Source organism: Manis javanica, chromosome 4, assembly GCF_040802235.1.
Source record: "Manis javanica isolate MJ-LG chromosome 4, MJ_LKY, whole genome shotgun sequence".
In the NCBI taxonomy this organism is placed as follows: domain Eukaryota; kingdom Metazoa; phylum Chordata; class Mammalia; order Pholidota; family Manidae; genus Manis; species Manis javanica.
Genome location: NC_133159.1, coordinates 117,359,466 through 117,375,463, shown reverse-complemented (window position 1 = coordinate 117,375,463; position 15,998 = coordinate 117,359,466). Strand labels below are relative to the sequence as shown.

General features: G+C 40.4%; 1 protein-coding gene across 14 annotated transcripts in view; it reads left to right on the top strand.

Annotated features, from left to right (window-relative positions):
* The window catches only part of NCOR1 (nuclear receptor corepressor 1), a 185,883-nt gene extending 170,034 nt beyond the window's left edge, over positions 1-15,849 (top strand). For 12 of the 14 annotated variants that reach the window (XM_037013076.2, XM_037013058.2, XM_037013094.2 and 9 more), the window contains 9 exons: positions 1,250-1,378; positions 1,797-1,954; positions 2,121-2,344; positions 4,333-4,479; positions 6,261-6,403; positions 10,462-10,515; positions 10,994-11,215; positions 13,549-13,728; positions 14,799-15,849. In XM_037013076.2, the coding sequence (XP_036868971.2) occupies positions 1,250-1,378; positions 1,797-1,954; positions 2,121-2,344; positions 4,333-4,479; positions 6,261-6,403; positions 10,462-10,515; positions 10,994-11,215; positions 13,549-13,728; positions 14,799-14,983 (1,442 nt within the window). In that variant the 3' untranslated portion in view covers positions 14,984-15,849. The remainder of the gene's footprint in view (positions 1-1,249; positions 1,379-1,796; positions 1,955-2,120; positions 2,345-4,332; positions 4,480-6,260; positions 6,404-10,461; positions 10,516-10,993; positions 11,216-13,548; positions 13,729-14,798) is intronic. The other 2 variants (XM_037013084.2, XM_037013092.2) reach the window with 2 other exon arrangements.
* The last annotated feature ends 149 nt before the right edge of the window (positions 15,850-15,998 follow it).

The window sequence follows — 15,998 nt, the reverse complement described above, 5'->3', positions numbered from 1 at the left end:
TTACTTGTATGAAGCCCCCAGGCTATTTACAGTTTTTCTCTTCAGAGCCTCCCTCCCCCTAAAGTTGTGAAGTACAGCTCCTTCACCTCACCACCCTCCAGGCTTCACAGCAAGTGAACACAGGCATCAGGCTTTCTAGGGGCTGTATATTGGTTGTGTTAAGCAGACTAAGGATGCTGGGTACATAAACAGTGATGAGTACCAGTGGATACAAAAGCATGAAGTAAATTGCTTTAAATAGAGCGATATTAATTTAGTTCCCTGAAGATGATTTCCATCTCAGGTGTTGGGCTTATGTTCATCTGAGTATACTGGAACCCAGACAATGCAACTCCCATGACCTGGTAGGAGGAAAGAGCTGTTCAGCTGAGTACCAGAGGGTGGGGGGCCTAGTTTGGGGTTCACTCCCACCTTCTGCACCCAAACTCATGTCCAGCATCCCTGACACCTGCTGATCCAGTCCAGGGTCACTGACCCTTTGGGCCTCTGACAGTTTTCTGATACTTTGGGGGAGTCTGTAGATGCAAAAAGCACTCTAAAGTCAGAAAGTGCCTGTGTGGGAGGTTAGATCTGTTTCTCCCCCATTCACAGCTATGAGCCCAAGGCAGGACTGTGAGAAGCTGCCTGGACCTTCCTGATGTGGGCATCCTCCCTTTCTGCCAGCCGAGTGAATTTGCTTCTCTTGACATTCCCTGCCATTTCTGTTTATTTTTACAGTGTAACACGGTGCTAAAAAATTATTTGGAGTGGTTTTTGTCAGCAGTACTCCAGTGATTTAAGAAAATCATTGTATAATGTTACTTAATCTATAGCTTTAAAATCATTGGGCTAACGAAGCCTTTGTAACGTCAAAGTTTTTCTAAGTGCTGACTGTCCCACAGAATTGAAATTATTGGGAACAGTGAATAGTCAAGACCTTCTTTCTCGTTTGTTTTCTCTCCTCTGATGAATATTTCCTGGTGATTGTTTTCCAGCTCCCAGGAGAATGTCACCAGTCTGTTCTCTCTTGTGCCTCACCTAAGGGTCTCAGAGCCCACAAAACTTGAGAAAAGTTTGTACTCTGCTGATATTAGGACCACCAGGGAAGCACTTGTGGTCCTTTGATACCAGTCCATTGAGCTTGTTACTGTGTATCATTGAATATTCTGAGGATAAAAAAGGAAAACATATAAATGGGTTTGACAAACTTGGGCTTCTGAAACTTTTCATAGGATTAGCTTTAAAATAGGACTCTATTCTTTTCTTAAAGTATCTTCTCACCGGTATGAAACACCTAACGATGCTATTGAGGTGATAAGCCCTGCCAGCTCACCTGCACCACCCCAGGAGAAAATGCCTGCCTACCAGCCGGAGGTTGTCAAGGCAAATCAAGCAGAAAGTATGTCCTTTCGAGCCACTAGTTTGCATCTTTTCATGTTTGCACTTATTATTTGCTTTTAGAGCATTAAGAAATAACCTGTTAGTTTTGTTTCAGAGTAATCTTAATCTGAGTCTACTTTAGAAACATTTAAAGCTGCACTAATGAAAAACAATTTTAAGTATTACTGAACTCTATTATATTTTAAGGATATATAAAATAGTTGATACTAATTTATTTTTCCACCTAGGCTTTCACATTTTATTGTGTACTAGTAGTCCTCTGATCTGTCAGTGAATGTTTTTTCTTAAATTAAGTATGACCTCTGAGTAAAGACATGTGCCGCATTCCTTCCACGTGCTCCTCCTGAGTGGTATTTCACCTTGGGTAATGGTGAAAGGCAGGGCCTGGGGTGAGACATCCGTTTGTGCTCTGTCAGATGAGGCTGCCAGGCAATATGAAGGACCAGTGCACCACTACCGACCCCAGCAGGAATCTCCATCTCCACAGCAGCAGCCGCCCCCCTCTTCACAGGCCGACACAGTGGGGCACGTGCCCAGGACCCATCGACTAATCACACTTGCTGACCACATTTGTGTAAGTTCTTCATTATTCTTATTAATTAATTTTTCTTTTTTTGATCATGTAGAAGGTACATTTCATACCTAGAGAGACTCAAAAGAAAGATGTCTAGATTTTTTATACTACATTTTTTTGCAAGTACTCAGTGAATTTAACCAGTTCCTCCTTTTCTCATTCACAGCAAATTATCACACAGGATTTTGCTAGAAATCAAGTCTCCTCACAGCCTCCCCAGCAGCCTCCCACCTCTACATTCCAAAATTCACCATCGGCTTTGGTGCCTACACCTGTGAGGACTAAAACTTCAAGTCGTTACAGCCCAGAATCCCAGTCGCAGTCTGTCCACCATCAAAGACCAGGTTCAAGGGTCTCTCCAGAAAATCTTGTGGACAAATCCAGGGGAAGGTATGGTCTTTATTTCAAACCATATGTGAATTTCCCAAGAGTACAACAGTTTGAGTATATCTGCAGGATAGGGGATTCATCTCTCACACCTAAAAGTATTCACGTGCATTCCTATATTCTTCTTGGAATGTCTACTCTCTGGGCAGTTGGAAATACATCTCTTTAATGTGTATTCAAAGGTTGATTGCTGTATTGTTGCTGGGTTTGTAAAAACAGTCAAGAAGAATGTGTAGTTTGATATAATGTAGGAACACTTTGGTCCTTCAGAATCATAAAGATGTTTTTCTCTCAATGGCTTCTGTTGGGTCAGCAGCAATAGATGTTGAGGAAGATGTTAAATCATTACTGGCACTATGGGAAGAAACACATTTTATGTGGCAGGGCCAGCAGGTAGAGGGTAACTGCCGGCCCAGTGTTCTGCATATGGGTTTTTTAAACATGGAGGCAGGGGTTTTGGTTCACGGTGGCAGACGAGGCATCATCTCATGTTAAACTGTAGTAAAGCAGCACAAACATTCATAAAATCCATAAAAATGCTGGGAACAAGACTGGGGGATGTCAGCAGGTCAGAGGTTCTGGCAGGCATCTGGGAAACACATAGCAGATGGATGAACTAAAGTAGTGGAAGCCATACAGAGCCTGAGAAAGGGAAATGCATAACCAAGGTGGTTCTGCGGCTTGCTTGCCAACCTCTCAGTTAGCAAAGAATGTAAAGAAGTAGGAAAAACATACCAGAGCTGAATGGTCTTCATTAAAAAAAACTTTATTGTGGAATTTTTCCAACGTGTATGGAATAGAAAAGAACAGTGTAAAATGCCTCTGTGTATCTATTGCCCAGCTTCAGTAATTGTCAGCAGAGGGACAGTTGTGTTTCATTTTTATCCTGCCCTCAAACTGCATTATTTTGAAGCAAATCTCAGACTTTATCATTTCAAGAAGCTGGATGATGTGAAGATGAAAACACATTTTTTAACCAAAAAAGGAAAAGAAATTCAATTACCAAGATAATCAGCTGTTTAGCAGAGTGATGGTCCCTTCCTGATGCAGCATACTGTGTGGCAGATACTGAGCAATGGATGGCATTTATGAATACAAAATCCATTCGATTTCTTCACTTATAGTTTCTACATTACATCTATACATTTGAATGAAGAATGTCACATTTCTTTCATTGGTTTTAGTTAAATTAAGTGGTTTTATAATTTAGAATGTTCACATAATCCATTAATTGATTTCTCAATCTGGAAGTAAAACAGAGGAGTTATTCTGGCATTCTAGAACAGGATGTGAAAGCTATAAATCATGTAAAAATGGCTGAATATGCGTGTAAACTTAGACAAACTAAAGGTGAAATTAAAATGGGCAACAACATAGAGAAGTAGTCAAGTTCGTCTTTCATGGAAGGGAGTTGAGTGTTTCAAGTTTGATAAATCAAGGAAGGTGTAAGATTATGTAGAGTTTGAGAGGTAACCAACAAAAAGCTACAAGAAAATTTGTAATAAATGCCCACCCCCAAGACCTGGATGGGATTGATAGGAGAGCAGATGATAAGTTACATGCATATATGTGTGTGTGTATAATTATATTTAACTATATAGTAATAAAAGTACATATTAAAGGTCTCAGGTGACTCTCTTACATGTATAATCACTAAGACAAAAACTGTAGTTGGTGTAAATAGTGCATTGCACATTATCCATACCAACATGAAATCCAGAGGAAGAACATTAAACCAAAGAGAACTCAGCCTTAAAATGGTATAACTAGAGCCTGTCTTGAGTCACCAGATGTGACTCCAGATCTGCTGGGCATGGGCAGTAAAAGCAACAGTAACAGACTTTTGATAGTAGGTAGAGTAAACACCTGAGGCAACTTTTCTCTGACATAAACTGACCACTTTTGTTCCTTCTCTTGAGTTAACCAGTTTCTGTCTAGGGGGAGCCAAAGGTGAGCCCTAGGATCACAATCTAATACTTTATATGTTACAGTATTAGGCCTGGAAAGTCCCCAGAGAGGAGTCATGTCTCTTCAGAGCCCTATGAGCCCATCTCCCCACCCCAGCTTCCAGTTGTGCATGAAAAGCAGGACAGCATGCTGCTTCTGTCTCAGAGAGGAGCGGAGCCTGCAGAGCAGAGGTGAGGAGGAGGTGCGCTTCCTGGCCAAGCACCTGCGGGGGGACTGTGCCTGCCTGTTTTCCCTAAGTCAGTGCCTTTTTTGTCTTTCAGGTTATGTCACGATAGGACTCTCAGAATCTCATTTAGTCTGTCTTCCTAGTGATCTAATGCTAATAGATTTTAATGAAAAACTTGTACCATTTAAATAGGTTATAGAAAAACATTGCTCATTATTTTTGAAATTAAGTCCCTCTAGACCTTTTTATAGAAACCCTTTTTGTCTGTGTGGTCATCCCCTGATTTAGCCACTGTATGAGTGCTCTGTCTGTACCAGGTATTCTGGACTGTACATGGTAGGGAATTAGCGCTGAGCACCTGTGCTGAACTACTTGCCATATTTTTTCTTACCTATTTATAACTCTAACCCAACTCTGTGAATCATTAGATTTTTACAGTTCTTGTTTGGATTAGATTCCTGGATTTGATTTGGCCCCTAGTGGTCCATTTCCAACAGAGTGATGTGTCTAAAACACAGATGTGTCTAAAACACACACTAAGTCATTAGCTTGGATTTGTGTTCCTTTACATCAGGTTCATGCTGTTCTTGTCATTTCCTGCCACTTCACCCTTACACTTCCTCTTCCATTATCAAGTTGCTTATTAGTCCCTGAATTTCTTTCAGTCCATACTCATGCTATTTTCTTGGTGTGGATCACACTCCCGTGGTGCTCTAAGAGGTGAATACATGATTTGCCTAAGGTCAGATAAAGTGAGGGAGAGTCCAGCTCTAAACCAAGATCTGTGTCGCTTCAAACTGTTGGTGCATTTCTTACAATGTGTTGTTACGTATTTATTGTATATCTTCATAGGCAACCAGTAGATGTTGGTACCTTCCAGTGAAATGAGGGAGAAAATCCATTTTTGGAAAGGGAAGGATGTTAAATTTATCCATTAACATATTTTCTCCTAAGTTTGTGAGTCTTTCAAAGACAGAGACCACGTCTTAACTCATTTTTCTTTCACCTTCTTAGTCTTTCTTAGCATATAGCAGGTGTTCTTATGTTTGAAGGAATGAATCCACATGACCACACTAGGTTATCAACAATCTTCCATATGTTCTGTATCATCTGCAGCTCTAGCTAGAACCCTGGTGTTCTTAAGCTGTTAAGAGGAAACTTGGTTTTTAAAAACGGGTTAGTAAAGGAGCCTACTGATGAAATAGTGATGAGTTACATGAAACTCAGCTCATCTGGTAGGAGGCTGGAAGTGATTTGAAAAGGCAGTTCTATTTCTACTTTGTAGCTATTCTGTTCAAGTTCAGTTGTTGGTTGCTTAGATTTAAGTTCTTGCTGTTATATAGGTAGGTGTGCTATTAAGTTTACTATACTTAAAAGTTATATATAAGTTTATTGTACTTAAGTAATTCTGCTAGTAAAATGGTTCTGAATTTACACAGTAACCATAAATCTATCAGTGTGCTGTTAAGCAGACAGCATTATGATAAACTTGTTTCTAAGTTTTCCTGTTAGTATCAGTTTGCTGCTTATTGATTCTGTTAACAATCTCTGCTCTAGATTATCTCCATTCTAGTCCTAATTTTATGAATTCATCTTTGGTGCTGAAGTATTTGTGTCCTCAAATATGATAGACTGACTGGCTTATGGTCATACATTGCTTCTTAGGATTGTAACAACACACACAAGATGGGGAGGGGGTAGTTCTCCCAAATACTCTACAACTTACTATTCATCGATGGGCATGTCCCCAAGGTTAGCAGTAACATGTAACTGTGTTTCTAACAGGAATGATTCCCGCTCACCAGGGAGTATAAGCTACTTGCCTTCATTCTTCACCAAGCTTGAAAACACGTCACCCATGGTTAAATCAAAGAAGCAGGAGATTTTTCGTAAGTTGAACTCCTCTGGTGGAGGTGACTCTGATATGGGTAAGTGGGATTTCTTTTGTGAACTGCAAATAAAACATGCATTAACAATATCTCCAGTGTTGCCTCTCGTGTAATCCTTGAGTTTGAAGGCTTGTATAGGCATCTGTCCAACCACATCAGATCTTAAAATACCTTCTCAAATGTCTGCCAGTACATGAAGATTTCCTATGAGGGAGCAAGACGTTGATACTTCTGAAGCTGTCCATTTTTTCTTTGAACAAGTGCCAGGTGTAGGAATAGTCTTCGGTGGGGCTGCATTAGCTGTCCATAGTGTTTTACCAACTGGTCTTACTTTATCCATTTGGGCCATCTCTCTTCACTACCCAAAGACAGGTCATGTCCTTCAAATCTTTTCTCTACAAACATCCCCAGTTTCATAATTTGTTCATCACATGGCCTGGTTCAGTTGCTTTCCACTAAAAACATTTTACTTAGCTAAGCCTTTCAGTAGGTTCTGAGTAGTGTGGTATAATCTGTCCCAAATTCATCATTATTAGGAGAGTATAAGATTGTATTGGGGTTTTGGCAAGCTGTACACTGTTGACTTAAAGTGCACTTAGTATAAATCCCGCATCTCTCTTGATGTGCTCTTGACCCACGCCTTTCCCTTGCTGTACTTTTGCAGATATACTCCAAGTGTAGGACAAAGGTAATCTGTGCTTTTGCCATTCAGCTGGTTTTCCTGCCCTGCCAGTGTCTCTCTGGCTCTCAGTCCAGTCGTTGAGCATTGATCTACAAACCTGATAAACCTCCATCCAAAGATGCTTGTAATATCAGTAGTACTGGCGGGAGCTCTGTACTCCTGTGCTCTGGGCACTGTCCCAAGCCTGCATGTATATAAACTCCACAGCAACCTTACCCCTACATGTTAATCATCTACATTTTGTCAATGAGGAAACAGAGCAGAGAGCTACAGTCGCTGGTGCAGGTCATCTATCTAGTAAGGGGAGTGTGGTCCAAACTGCAAATCCAGTCTGCTTCTAATGCTGTAGTGCCTGGCTTCTAACAGTTCTGTACTCGCAGCATCATTACCCAGATCGCTGGTAAATACTCAGTAGGATAAAGCTCTGTGGCACCTTCCTTTGGGTTGACATGTGTGTGTAATCAGAAGCTAACTCACACTCCATTGTCGCCAGTGTGGCAAGACAACTGTCTCCAGTCTTAACTTACATCATCTTTCTCTAGCATGTGTAGTAATAGACTTGTTGAACGCTCTGCAGAAATCTTGGTAGACCATAATCTGCCCTGTTTGTGTGATCTATAATCTGCTAGTCTCTTGGCTGTCAAAAGGAAGGAAATTGTGGGCTATGAACTATAAACTGCAAGGTGGATGTGTGTCTGGATCTTAGACACTTGTGATTAATAAAGGTTGAAGGTCAAAGAGGAAAAAGGATGAGTCCTTTGTCACTGTTTGTGAATTACCCTAGCTTTTATTACTACATTCTCTGGAGTGGCAACAAGTCGCCTAAAAAATAATAATAATTTTAAATGTTGACCAGAATTGCTATCAGGCTTACAGATATCCTTTCCTCTTTTTTTTTGGTATTATCATTACATTTTTTTCTTCAGTCTTAAATGGTTTCATCTGTAGGCTCCTCGAATGTCACCAACAAAAATGTTGTGCTCTTGTTTTCAGTGTCTTTCTGAATCTGTCAGAGAGCGTGGAGAGACAAATTTTAGTTCAGCCAGCCAGGAACTGTTTCAGCTTTGTGTGGTTTGTGCTCATCCTCCGTCGCCTTTGTTAGGGAGGATGTTACTGGGGAAGAAATTCTTCCTGTCAGGAAAATGTCATATAGGAATTGAAGAAGCCTACTTTGTACTTTTTTTCTCCCATCCAGTGTTTTCCATTGTCATTAGACAGTGGCTTTCATTCATTAATTCAACAGTCAGCTGTTGAGCAGGACACAGTGTTGGATGCTTAGAATGACAGATGGTCTGTATTCTGAAATTTGTAATGAAATAAGTACCTAACTTTAGCAGAAGTAATAATGTATTAATGTCTGAAGGTAAATACTAACAAAATTGCTTTAATCTGGGAGCTTTGTTATTGCAAGAGCTTTTTGATTGTGGAATGGAATGACTAAGGAATTGTGCTAAGTAGGGACCTGCGCTGCTGGGACCCCAGGGCACCCTCAGTCCTCACTGGCAAGTAGAACTGAGAAATCAAAGCCATCAGCAGCCAAGATAGCTTCATTTCAACTCAGAATCTCTCATTTCAGGGTTCCTACTGAGGATAGCAGTTACTTTCTTCAAAAACCTTAAAGCTTTAAAGCTTACTTTATTCAGTCTCTTTGCAGCCATTGACAAAGTGAACCGTTTCACTTCCCTCTTCCACAAGTATTCTCTTCTCTTGGCTTTCAGGTGCTGCTTTCTCCAATTTTTTTTCTCTGTTTCTTTGGCCATTTCTTATGTCTCCTGGAAGCTGTCTTGTTCTGCTGGTCCTTGACTGTTGGTTTTCCCAGGTTTCTCTTATACTATAATCTGAGTCATCTCATCCACTCAGGGCTTTGAACTGTGTGCTGAAACTCCCAAACATACCTGGAGTAACTTTTTCTACTAAGTTGTCCTAATGTTGCAGATTTCATTTCTTCCTGAATATTTTGGCTCCTTAAATGTCTACAACTGAGTTCACATTCTGCCTCTCCCTTCAGAGAAATCTGTTCCTTCTCCATCCCTACCACGCTTACCATTGGCGGCTCCACTCATCACTGACTTGGCAGGTCTTCCTTCCCCTCACCTTCTAATGGAGGCCATCAAAAGTCCGCCTCCCAGTTTCAAATGTCCATCTTCCATTCCCCTCATTTCTGAGTAACTGCCATGTTTTCTTGTAAGTTTGCCATCTGTTTTAAATCAGGGGTCCTCAAGCTTTGGTATTCATCACAGTCAGCTGGAGTGCTTGTTAAATATGTAAATTACAGGGTCCCCAGAATCTAGGAAATGGGCACATTTACTAAGCTACCCTGGTGATTCTGATTTGATGGCCTCAGAAGCACCACACTGAGCTGTAAACTTCAGGCAGAGGAAGGAGTGCATTTTAAGTACAGTATCTTAGTGTTTTCAATTGATTGAACTGCATGAAATTGCCTTCACCTCACTAGGAAGGTGATTTTTACTATGATTCACCCAAATAATTGATGAATAGGTATTTGTAAAATATGAATATTTATAAAATAGAATGAATCCTATTTTTTTGTGATAACTGTAAGGCTGTATATTGCTTTGTATTATTACAGGTTCAGTTTCTTTGCCATAAATGAATTGAGCCATAAGGAGACTTTTTCATCTGTAGTCATTTTTTTTAGTTCTTCCAGGATTTTTCTCCTCCTCTTGCCAGTTTAAGGTTTTCCTGATCAGGGGAGTTAGTGTCTAGGCACACGGACTTCCCACCCACAGATAGGTCAGAGCCTGTCCTCCTATACTCTCGTCAGCAACTCCACATGTGTCTCTGGGACGTCATCTGTTTTAGCCACCTCCTTACTTCTGATACTCTTTCAAGTTTTCAGCATCAGGTTGTTCCCAGGTTGTCCCAGCTGTTGTCATTCAAACTGCAAATTGCTGCACAGTCAGCAGGAATGAAAAGAACCAACAGGCAGAACCTTGGTCTTATCCTGGGAATGTAGGAAGCATTTTCAGTTAACCCTGGTGGGAAGCATAGGGTCTTTCTCATACTTGTCAGTGAGGTGTCTTCCCCATGGATCGAATCTCAGCTGCCCCACGCCTGCTGATACATGCAGAGTCCCAGGTTTCTTCCCTAGTAAGCCTGGATTCCTGCTCTGAGAGCAGCTTTTTCCTATTTGTGTTTTCGCCAGCAGTGCAGTTCCTTTCTCTCCTCTGGGGTAGAGTACTTCCATTCTGATTGTCCTACCTCACCTGTTTTTTTATTTCCTGGTTTCACTTTTTTTAAAAGAGTATTTTATTTTATGATCATTTAATGGGTGAAAAGGTTGAGAACATGGAAAATAAAGAGGTTAATCTTACTGTAGGATTTTGAGACTTTACCTCTTTGGTTATACACAATTATCATATCTCAGTTAATTTGAATATTTGTTTAAATATAGCAGCTGCTCAGCCAGGAACTGAGATCTTTAATCTGCCAGCAGTCACTACCTCAGGTAAGATTCAAAACACATTATTTGCCACATGAAATCGGTATGGTAGCAGCCAGCCCAAGTACATATTGAGTACCCTCTGCACACCATGGTTCTGCTCTACTATGCAAAAATGAATAAAAGCTCCCAATTTAGTCAGGGAGGACATAGTTAATAGCAATAAAAAGGGAATTAGATTCAGTAAATACTTGTTGAAAAGATAAATGAACAAAGAAAATCAAAACTATTAAGGACAGTATAGAAACAAGGGGGCTAAAAAGAAGAAAGCGGTTGAGTGACTTTAACCCCATGAGTGATTGGTTCATGCAGCAAAGGAAGACACACTGTGTGCTACCGGTGGGTTCAGACAGCTCCTCAGTGACGTTTTAGGCAACTTGCCGTGTGTGTCCACTGGGCTGAAGAGCTGTATGTAGGCTGTTCATTTCTGTTTCCTGACCTGGCTGATTTCAAAAATCACTAATGTTGCGGTTGTCTCTTTCAGGCTCAGTGAGCTCTAGAGGTCATTCATTTGCTGACCCTGCCAGTAACCTCGGTCTAGAAGACATTATCAGGAAGGCTCTCATGGGAAGCTTTGATGACAAGGTGGAGGATCATGGAATTGTTATGTCCCAGCCTGTGGGTATAGTGCCCGGTGGGGCCAGTACCTCAGTTGTGACCAGTGCTGAGACACGGAGAGAGGAAGGGGACCCATCACCTCATTCAGGTAGCTTTCCTTTTTGTGCCTTGAGCTGCTTTTCCTGAGAAAAAGTCAGTTTATTCCCCGAGTTCTACTGAATCACTAAGAGATTTCATTATTGGCTCAGCATCACCTCTAAGGATTTTAGTTAAAAATTTTTTTTAACTTATTCAGACATTTTAGTAACATGAACAGAAATTTTAAAAGGATGAAAGTTTTTACCCAGAATGTCACCCTCCAGCATATCAATTTGTTTGCATTTCATCCTCGCCTGTATGCATATATTGTAATTGAAATGCAAGTGAAATTTCATATTTTACTGTTGAACAAGTGACTTAGTCTTGTAACAAAAATGAAAGGCTCAGGATAAAAGAATTTTAAGTTATAAAGCTTGTGCTAGTTTGATAAACATCATTCTAGACATGTACAGACACATTTTAAAGGGCAAATAGATCATAAAATGAGATCATTTTTTTGAGAGGGCATCTCTCATATTTATTGATCAAATGGTTGTTAACAACAATAAAATTCTGTATAGGGGACTCAATGCACAATCATTAGTCAACCCCAAGCCTATTTCTCAATAGTCTCTAATCTTCTGAAGCATAACGAACAAGTAAAATGAGATGATTTTTTACATCCTGTTAAAAACAAGCACATGTATCTTTTTGCTTCTCTTGAGAACTAGTATCTCTTTTGCTTAAAAATGTACCTGAAGGTCAGCATTAATTCAGGTTTACTTTGGTTTCTTTTCCCTTATTATTAAGCAAAAGAGCTCACCAAGGTTAAGAAAAAGAAATTAGAGGTTTTAATTTTAACATACATATATTAGCTCTAGTACAACATAGAGTCACTTCCTGCTCTGAAAGATGAACATTGTCCTCCCCTTTCTGCTTTTTTACCTTCTGATTTTTATTGGTTTTAACTGTGTGTGTATATTTTGAGGCTGTATTACTGGTGACTGTTGTGCAATTATAGTTATCCTGGTTGAATAATCTATTCTTGACACATTTCTCAAGACATCCTGTAGACACTGTTACTTTTTTTTTCCTGGAAATTCACTGTTGTACAAGAAACATGGCCGCATGTTCTTACCCTTTTGGTGGGTAACAATTTATATGCCTTAAGAATCCATTTTTTAAATTCAATAAGTAACCATTAGGATGTGTTAGTGTTCATCATTCTATATCAGATTTTCCTTATCACAGAAGGGTGCCTCCCTCTGCAGCTTGATTTTTGCACACAGGTAACCATCCACTGTTAAGTGCTCCTCTTAGGTACTTTCTGTTTCTGTTGTTGGGCTCTCCATTTCTGAAACACAGTTGTATCTTTGTTAGCTAGTCTTTGTCCTCCGTATCTGTTACCTTCTGTCAGTCATCTGGAAGTCTTTCTGTTGATTTTATTGTACCTCACATTTTCCTTTGTACTAATAGTCCTTTTCCATCACGTCTGGTCTGATTCTTGCTCTGTTTTGTTTCCTCAGCCTTTTCACCTCTATCTTTCCGGTTATCTATTCTTTGAGCCTCATATGTAAATTGGCTTTGTGTATTTTGAAGTTTTTCTTTAGTTTATGAAGCACCTTTTCTTGTTTTATTCTCTTCCTTACTGTCATGAGACTTGCTTTTCTTCTTTTTCCAGATAGTTCAAGGGGTACGGGTTGCTTTCTACCCACTGTTTTTCTGTGCCCTGAGGGTGTGTGTGGGGCAGGGCAAAATTGCTGGTGCTGAGGAAGACATTTGCTAGTGACCTGGGCTCTAATCTCTTCTGAGATCTTTTTAATGTTTTGTTCCATAACCCAGTCAGGGGCATCCTACTCGCGTGCGAACTTCTGCCAAGTTCACCAACGAAAGAGCCTGGGAAAACAGAAAGGGCCACCAGAACTTGCCAAGCTTCTGCTGAGGTCCAGTTGCACCACAAGGGACTTCTGTTGTATAGTTTTTTCTCTTTGACATTATTTCCTTGAGAATGGAGTATTGACTCCTCTGTTTGCTTCTCTCTAAATTGGCAAGGGAGGATGTAGTGAAGATTTAAGGTTTTTGTCAAACTGGTTTAATTTCCTTAGCAGTTTCTGTGCTCCCACGCTAGGAAAGAAATTACTTCTCAGAGATTGTAGCTTCCTGGTTACATATTTTTACAGTTATGGCATGAGGATATACCTCCTTGTTTAGTTGCTACAAATTGGCTTTCTTTTAAATGTTACTTATTTTACTTGACTGGGTACTAGGTTCTGGATTCTTCATACTACCATTCTGCTTCTCTCATTTAGCATTATATAATCATCAGCATTTTGATAGGCTTAGAAGTTGAGAGCATAATTACTATATATCAGTAATTAACAATTTAATTTATTTAACTTTTAGGAGGAGTTTGCAAACCAAAGCTGATCAGCAAGTCAAACAGCAGGAAATCTAAGTCTCCCATCCCTGGGCAAGGCTACTTAGGCACGGAGCGGCCTTCCTCTGTCTCCTCTGTCCATTCAGAAGGGGATTACCACAGGCAGACGCCAGGGTGGGCCTGGGAAGATAGGCCTTCTTCAACAGGTGAGGAACTTACAGCTAGAAAACGAGTCTTGCAGCAGTTACTATTAGTGCCTTGGTTAGCAATTCTAAAATCAGAAACTTTGTTCAGGTAAACTCTATTTCCATTATTATATCATTAATAGGTTCCACTTACCAGAATAGAAATTGAATGCCTATAATCTTAAAAATTTTAAGAATGCAAGGTCGGAATACCATGAACAAAGGAAGAGCTGTGAAAACATCTCACCCATTCCTCTCATTTCTAAAAGTGCCACTCCCAAGGCAACCCTTACCTTTAGCCTCCCATATAGACATTCTTACAGAAGGTTCTTAGAGAAATACTAAGAAATCAAAGTTAGAAGTGGGAAGACGCATTCAAGGAGCCATCATCTATACAAAGTGAAAAACAATACGCTAGGATACTTAAATGTTTGTATTTTGTGCCTGCTTGCAAGCTTATTAGACCATTCATGAAATTAATTACTGGATGAAATGGTATGTTTCCTGTTTTTAGTTTCTTAAGCTGTAGGAGGCTTTCTGGGGGCAATGGAACAATCTAGAAACTGGCAGAAGGTGGCAGTGCTGTCGTTAGGTTTGTGTGTCCCTCCTCCAAATCTTGTACATTTGCACATCCGCCCAGCATTCATCCTGCTGCCTCCTGACCTGCTGAAATTCCTGGATGCTTGTCCTCTCATCCTCCAGGAATCACACTCCTGCATTTAAGAGTCAGGAAGTTCTTGGTATAACTCAACTTTTGAGTTAAAGCTTCATATCCAGTGGTTCTACTTGGCTTCTCCATGGAAACACAGATTCTAGACTTAAATAAAAATCCAGCCTGAGCTTCACTTCTGGGCTCAGCAACTTTCCCTTTTCCACTTTCTGTGCTTTGCCATGTTATCTGTCCTTTCTAGTCTCACTGATCACTGCGTTACCACTAGCTACTGTCTAAGTGGTGAAACCTTGGCCCTTCTGTGTGCTTCATTTTTCTCTTAGTGTCACAAGACTATTTTGTCTTCCTCCATTCTCTGAAAGTTGGTGGTGATACAGCAACTCTGCTCATGACAATGAAAACCTAATTTTTCTTTTGTCAGGCTCCACTCAGTTTCCTTATAACCCTCTGACTATGCGGATGCTCAGCAGTACACCACCAACACCAATGGCGTGCGCCCCCTCGTCTGTGAACCAAGCAGCCCACCAGCAGAACAGGATCTGGGAGCGAGAGCCTGCCCCACTGCTCTCCGCACAGTACGAGACGCTATCGGACAGTGATGACTGAACCGCCAGAGAAGGGTCTTGGTGGGGCCAGGTTGTGGGCTTTCCGGGGTTTTCATGGCAGGTCACAACCTGCCCTCCTCCTATGACTTGTGCCCAGAGACTTTTCGGGAGAGCTTAGACCATGGATGATGAAAAAATGATGGAAATTTATTTCAGGAGTCAAATGGGGGAGGGGAAAGGGACTGTCTTTGATACAGGCAGCTCAGTGGACTATAATAGTGGGTTGAACTGTAGAGTTTTTAAAAAAGTGGACAATTCCTGTTCTTACATGTTTGTAAAGAAAACCATGTCTTTAAATCACTCTTCTGTAAATAGATTGCCTTTTTGCAGTGTTTCCCCTTGCTGTAGTATCTGGTGTACTTATGTTCAAAACAGCATATCAACTTTTGGGGGTAATTTTTAAAAACCCTCTCATCTTATCTTTTTAACCTTGCCTTCTAAACAACCTCATACAGCCCAGTTACATAATGTTGGCTGTCACGGGCATTGTACTTTTATCCAATTGTTTCCTCTAAATTCAGATTCCCAGTGATGTTTAAAATCTTGTGGAAATGTTTAGATTTTTAACACAGACCCTGTTGTACGATCTGTACATGACATATGAGGGTCAAAAGGTAGGACAAAATTCTGCCATATTGTAAATTTCCAGTGCAGGCTTTAATTTTTTAATTAGTAGCACTGAAAAAATATTACTGCATGGGTATGTTATAGTTTGGTTTTTAAAGTTTTAAAGGCTTATTTGAGGCATACCTCACTGTTATGCACACTGGTGATTTAACCATGCCCCTAAGTATTCTTTTTCTCCTGCAGCTGATGCAGCCCAACAGAGCTTTGGTTTTGAAATAAATTTGACTACCCTGTCCATAGTTACAGTAGACTTTTTGTGATTTAAGGCTGTTGATTTCTCAGGTCAAAGGAAAAGCTTACACTTTTCTTTAGTTTGCTACATATTATTGGTTGAGTCAGAAGATAGTGATCTGTGTAGGTCTCAGTCTTTCAGGTCTGCCTCGTGCTGC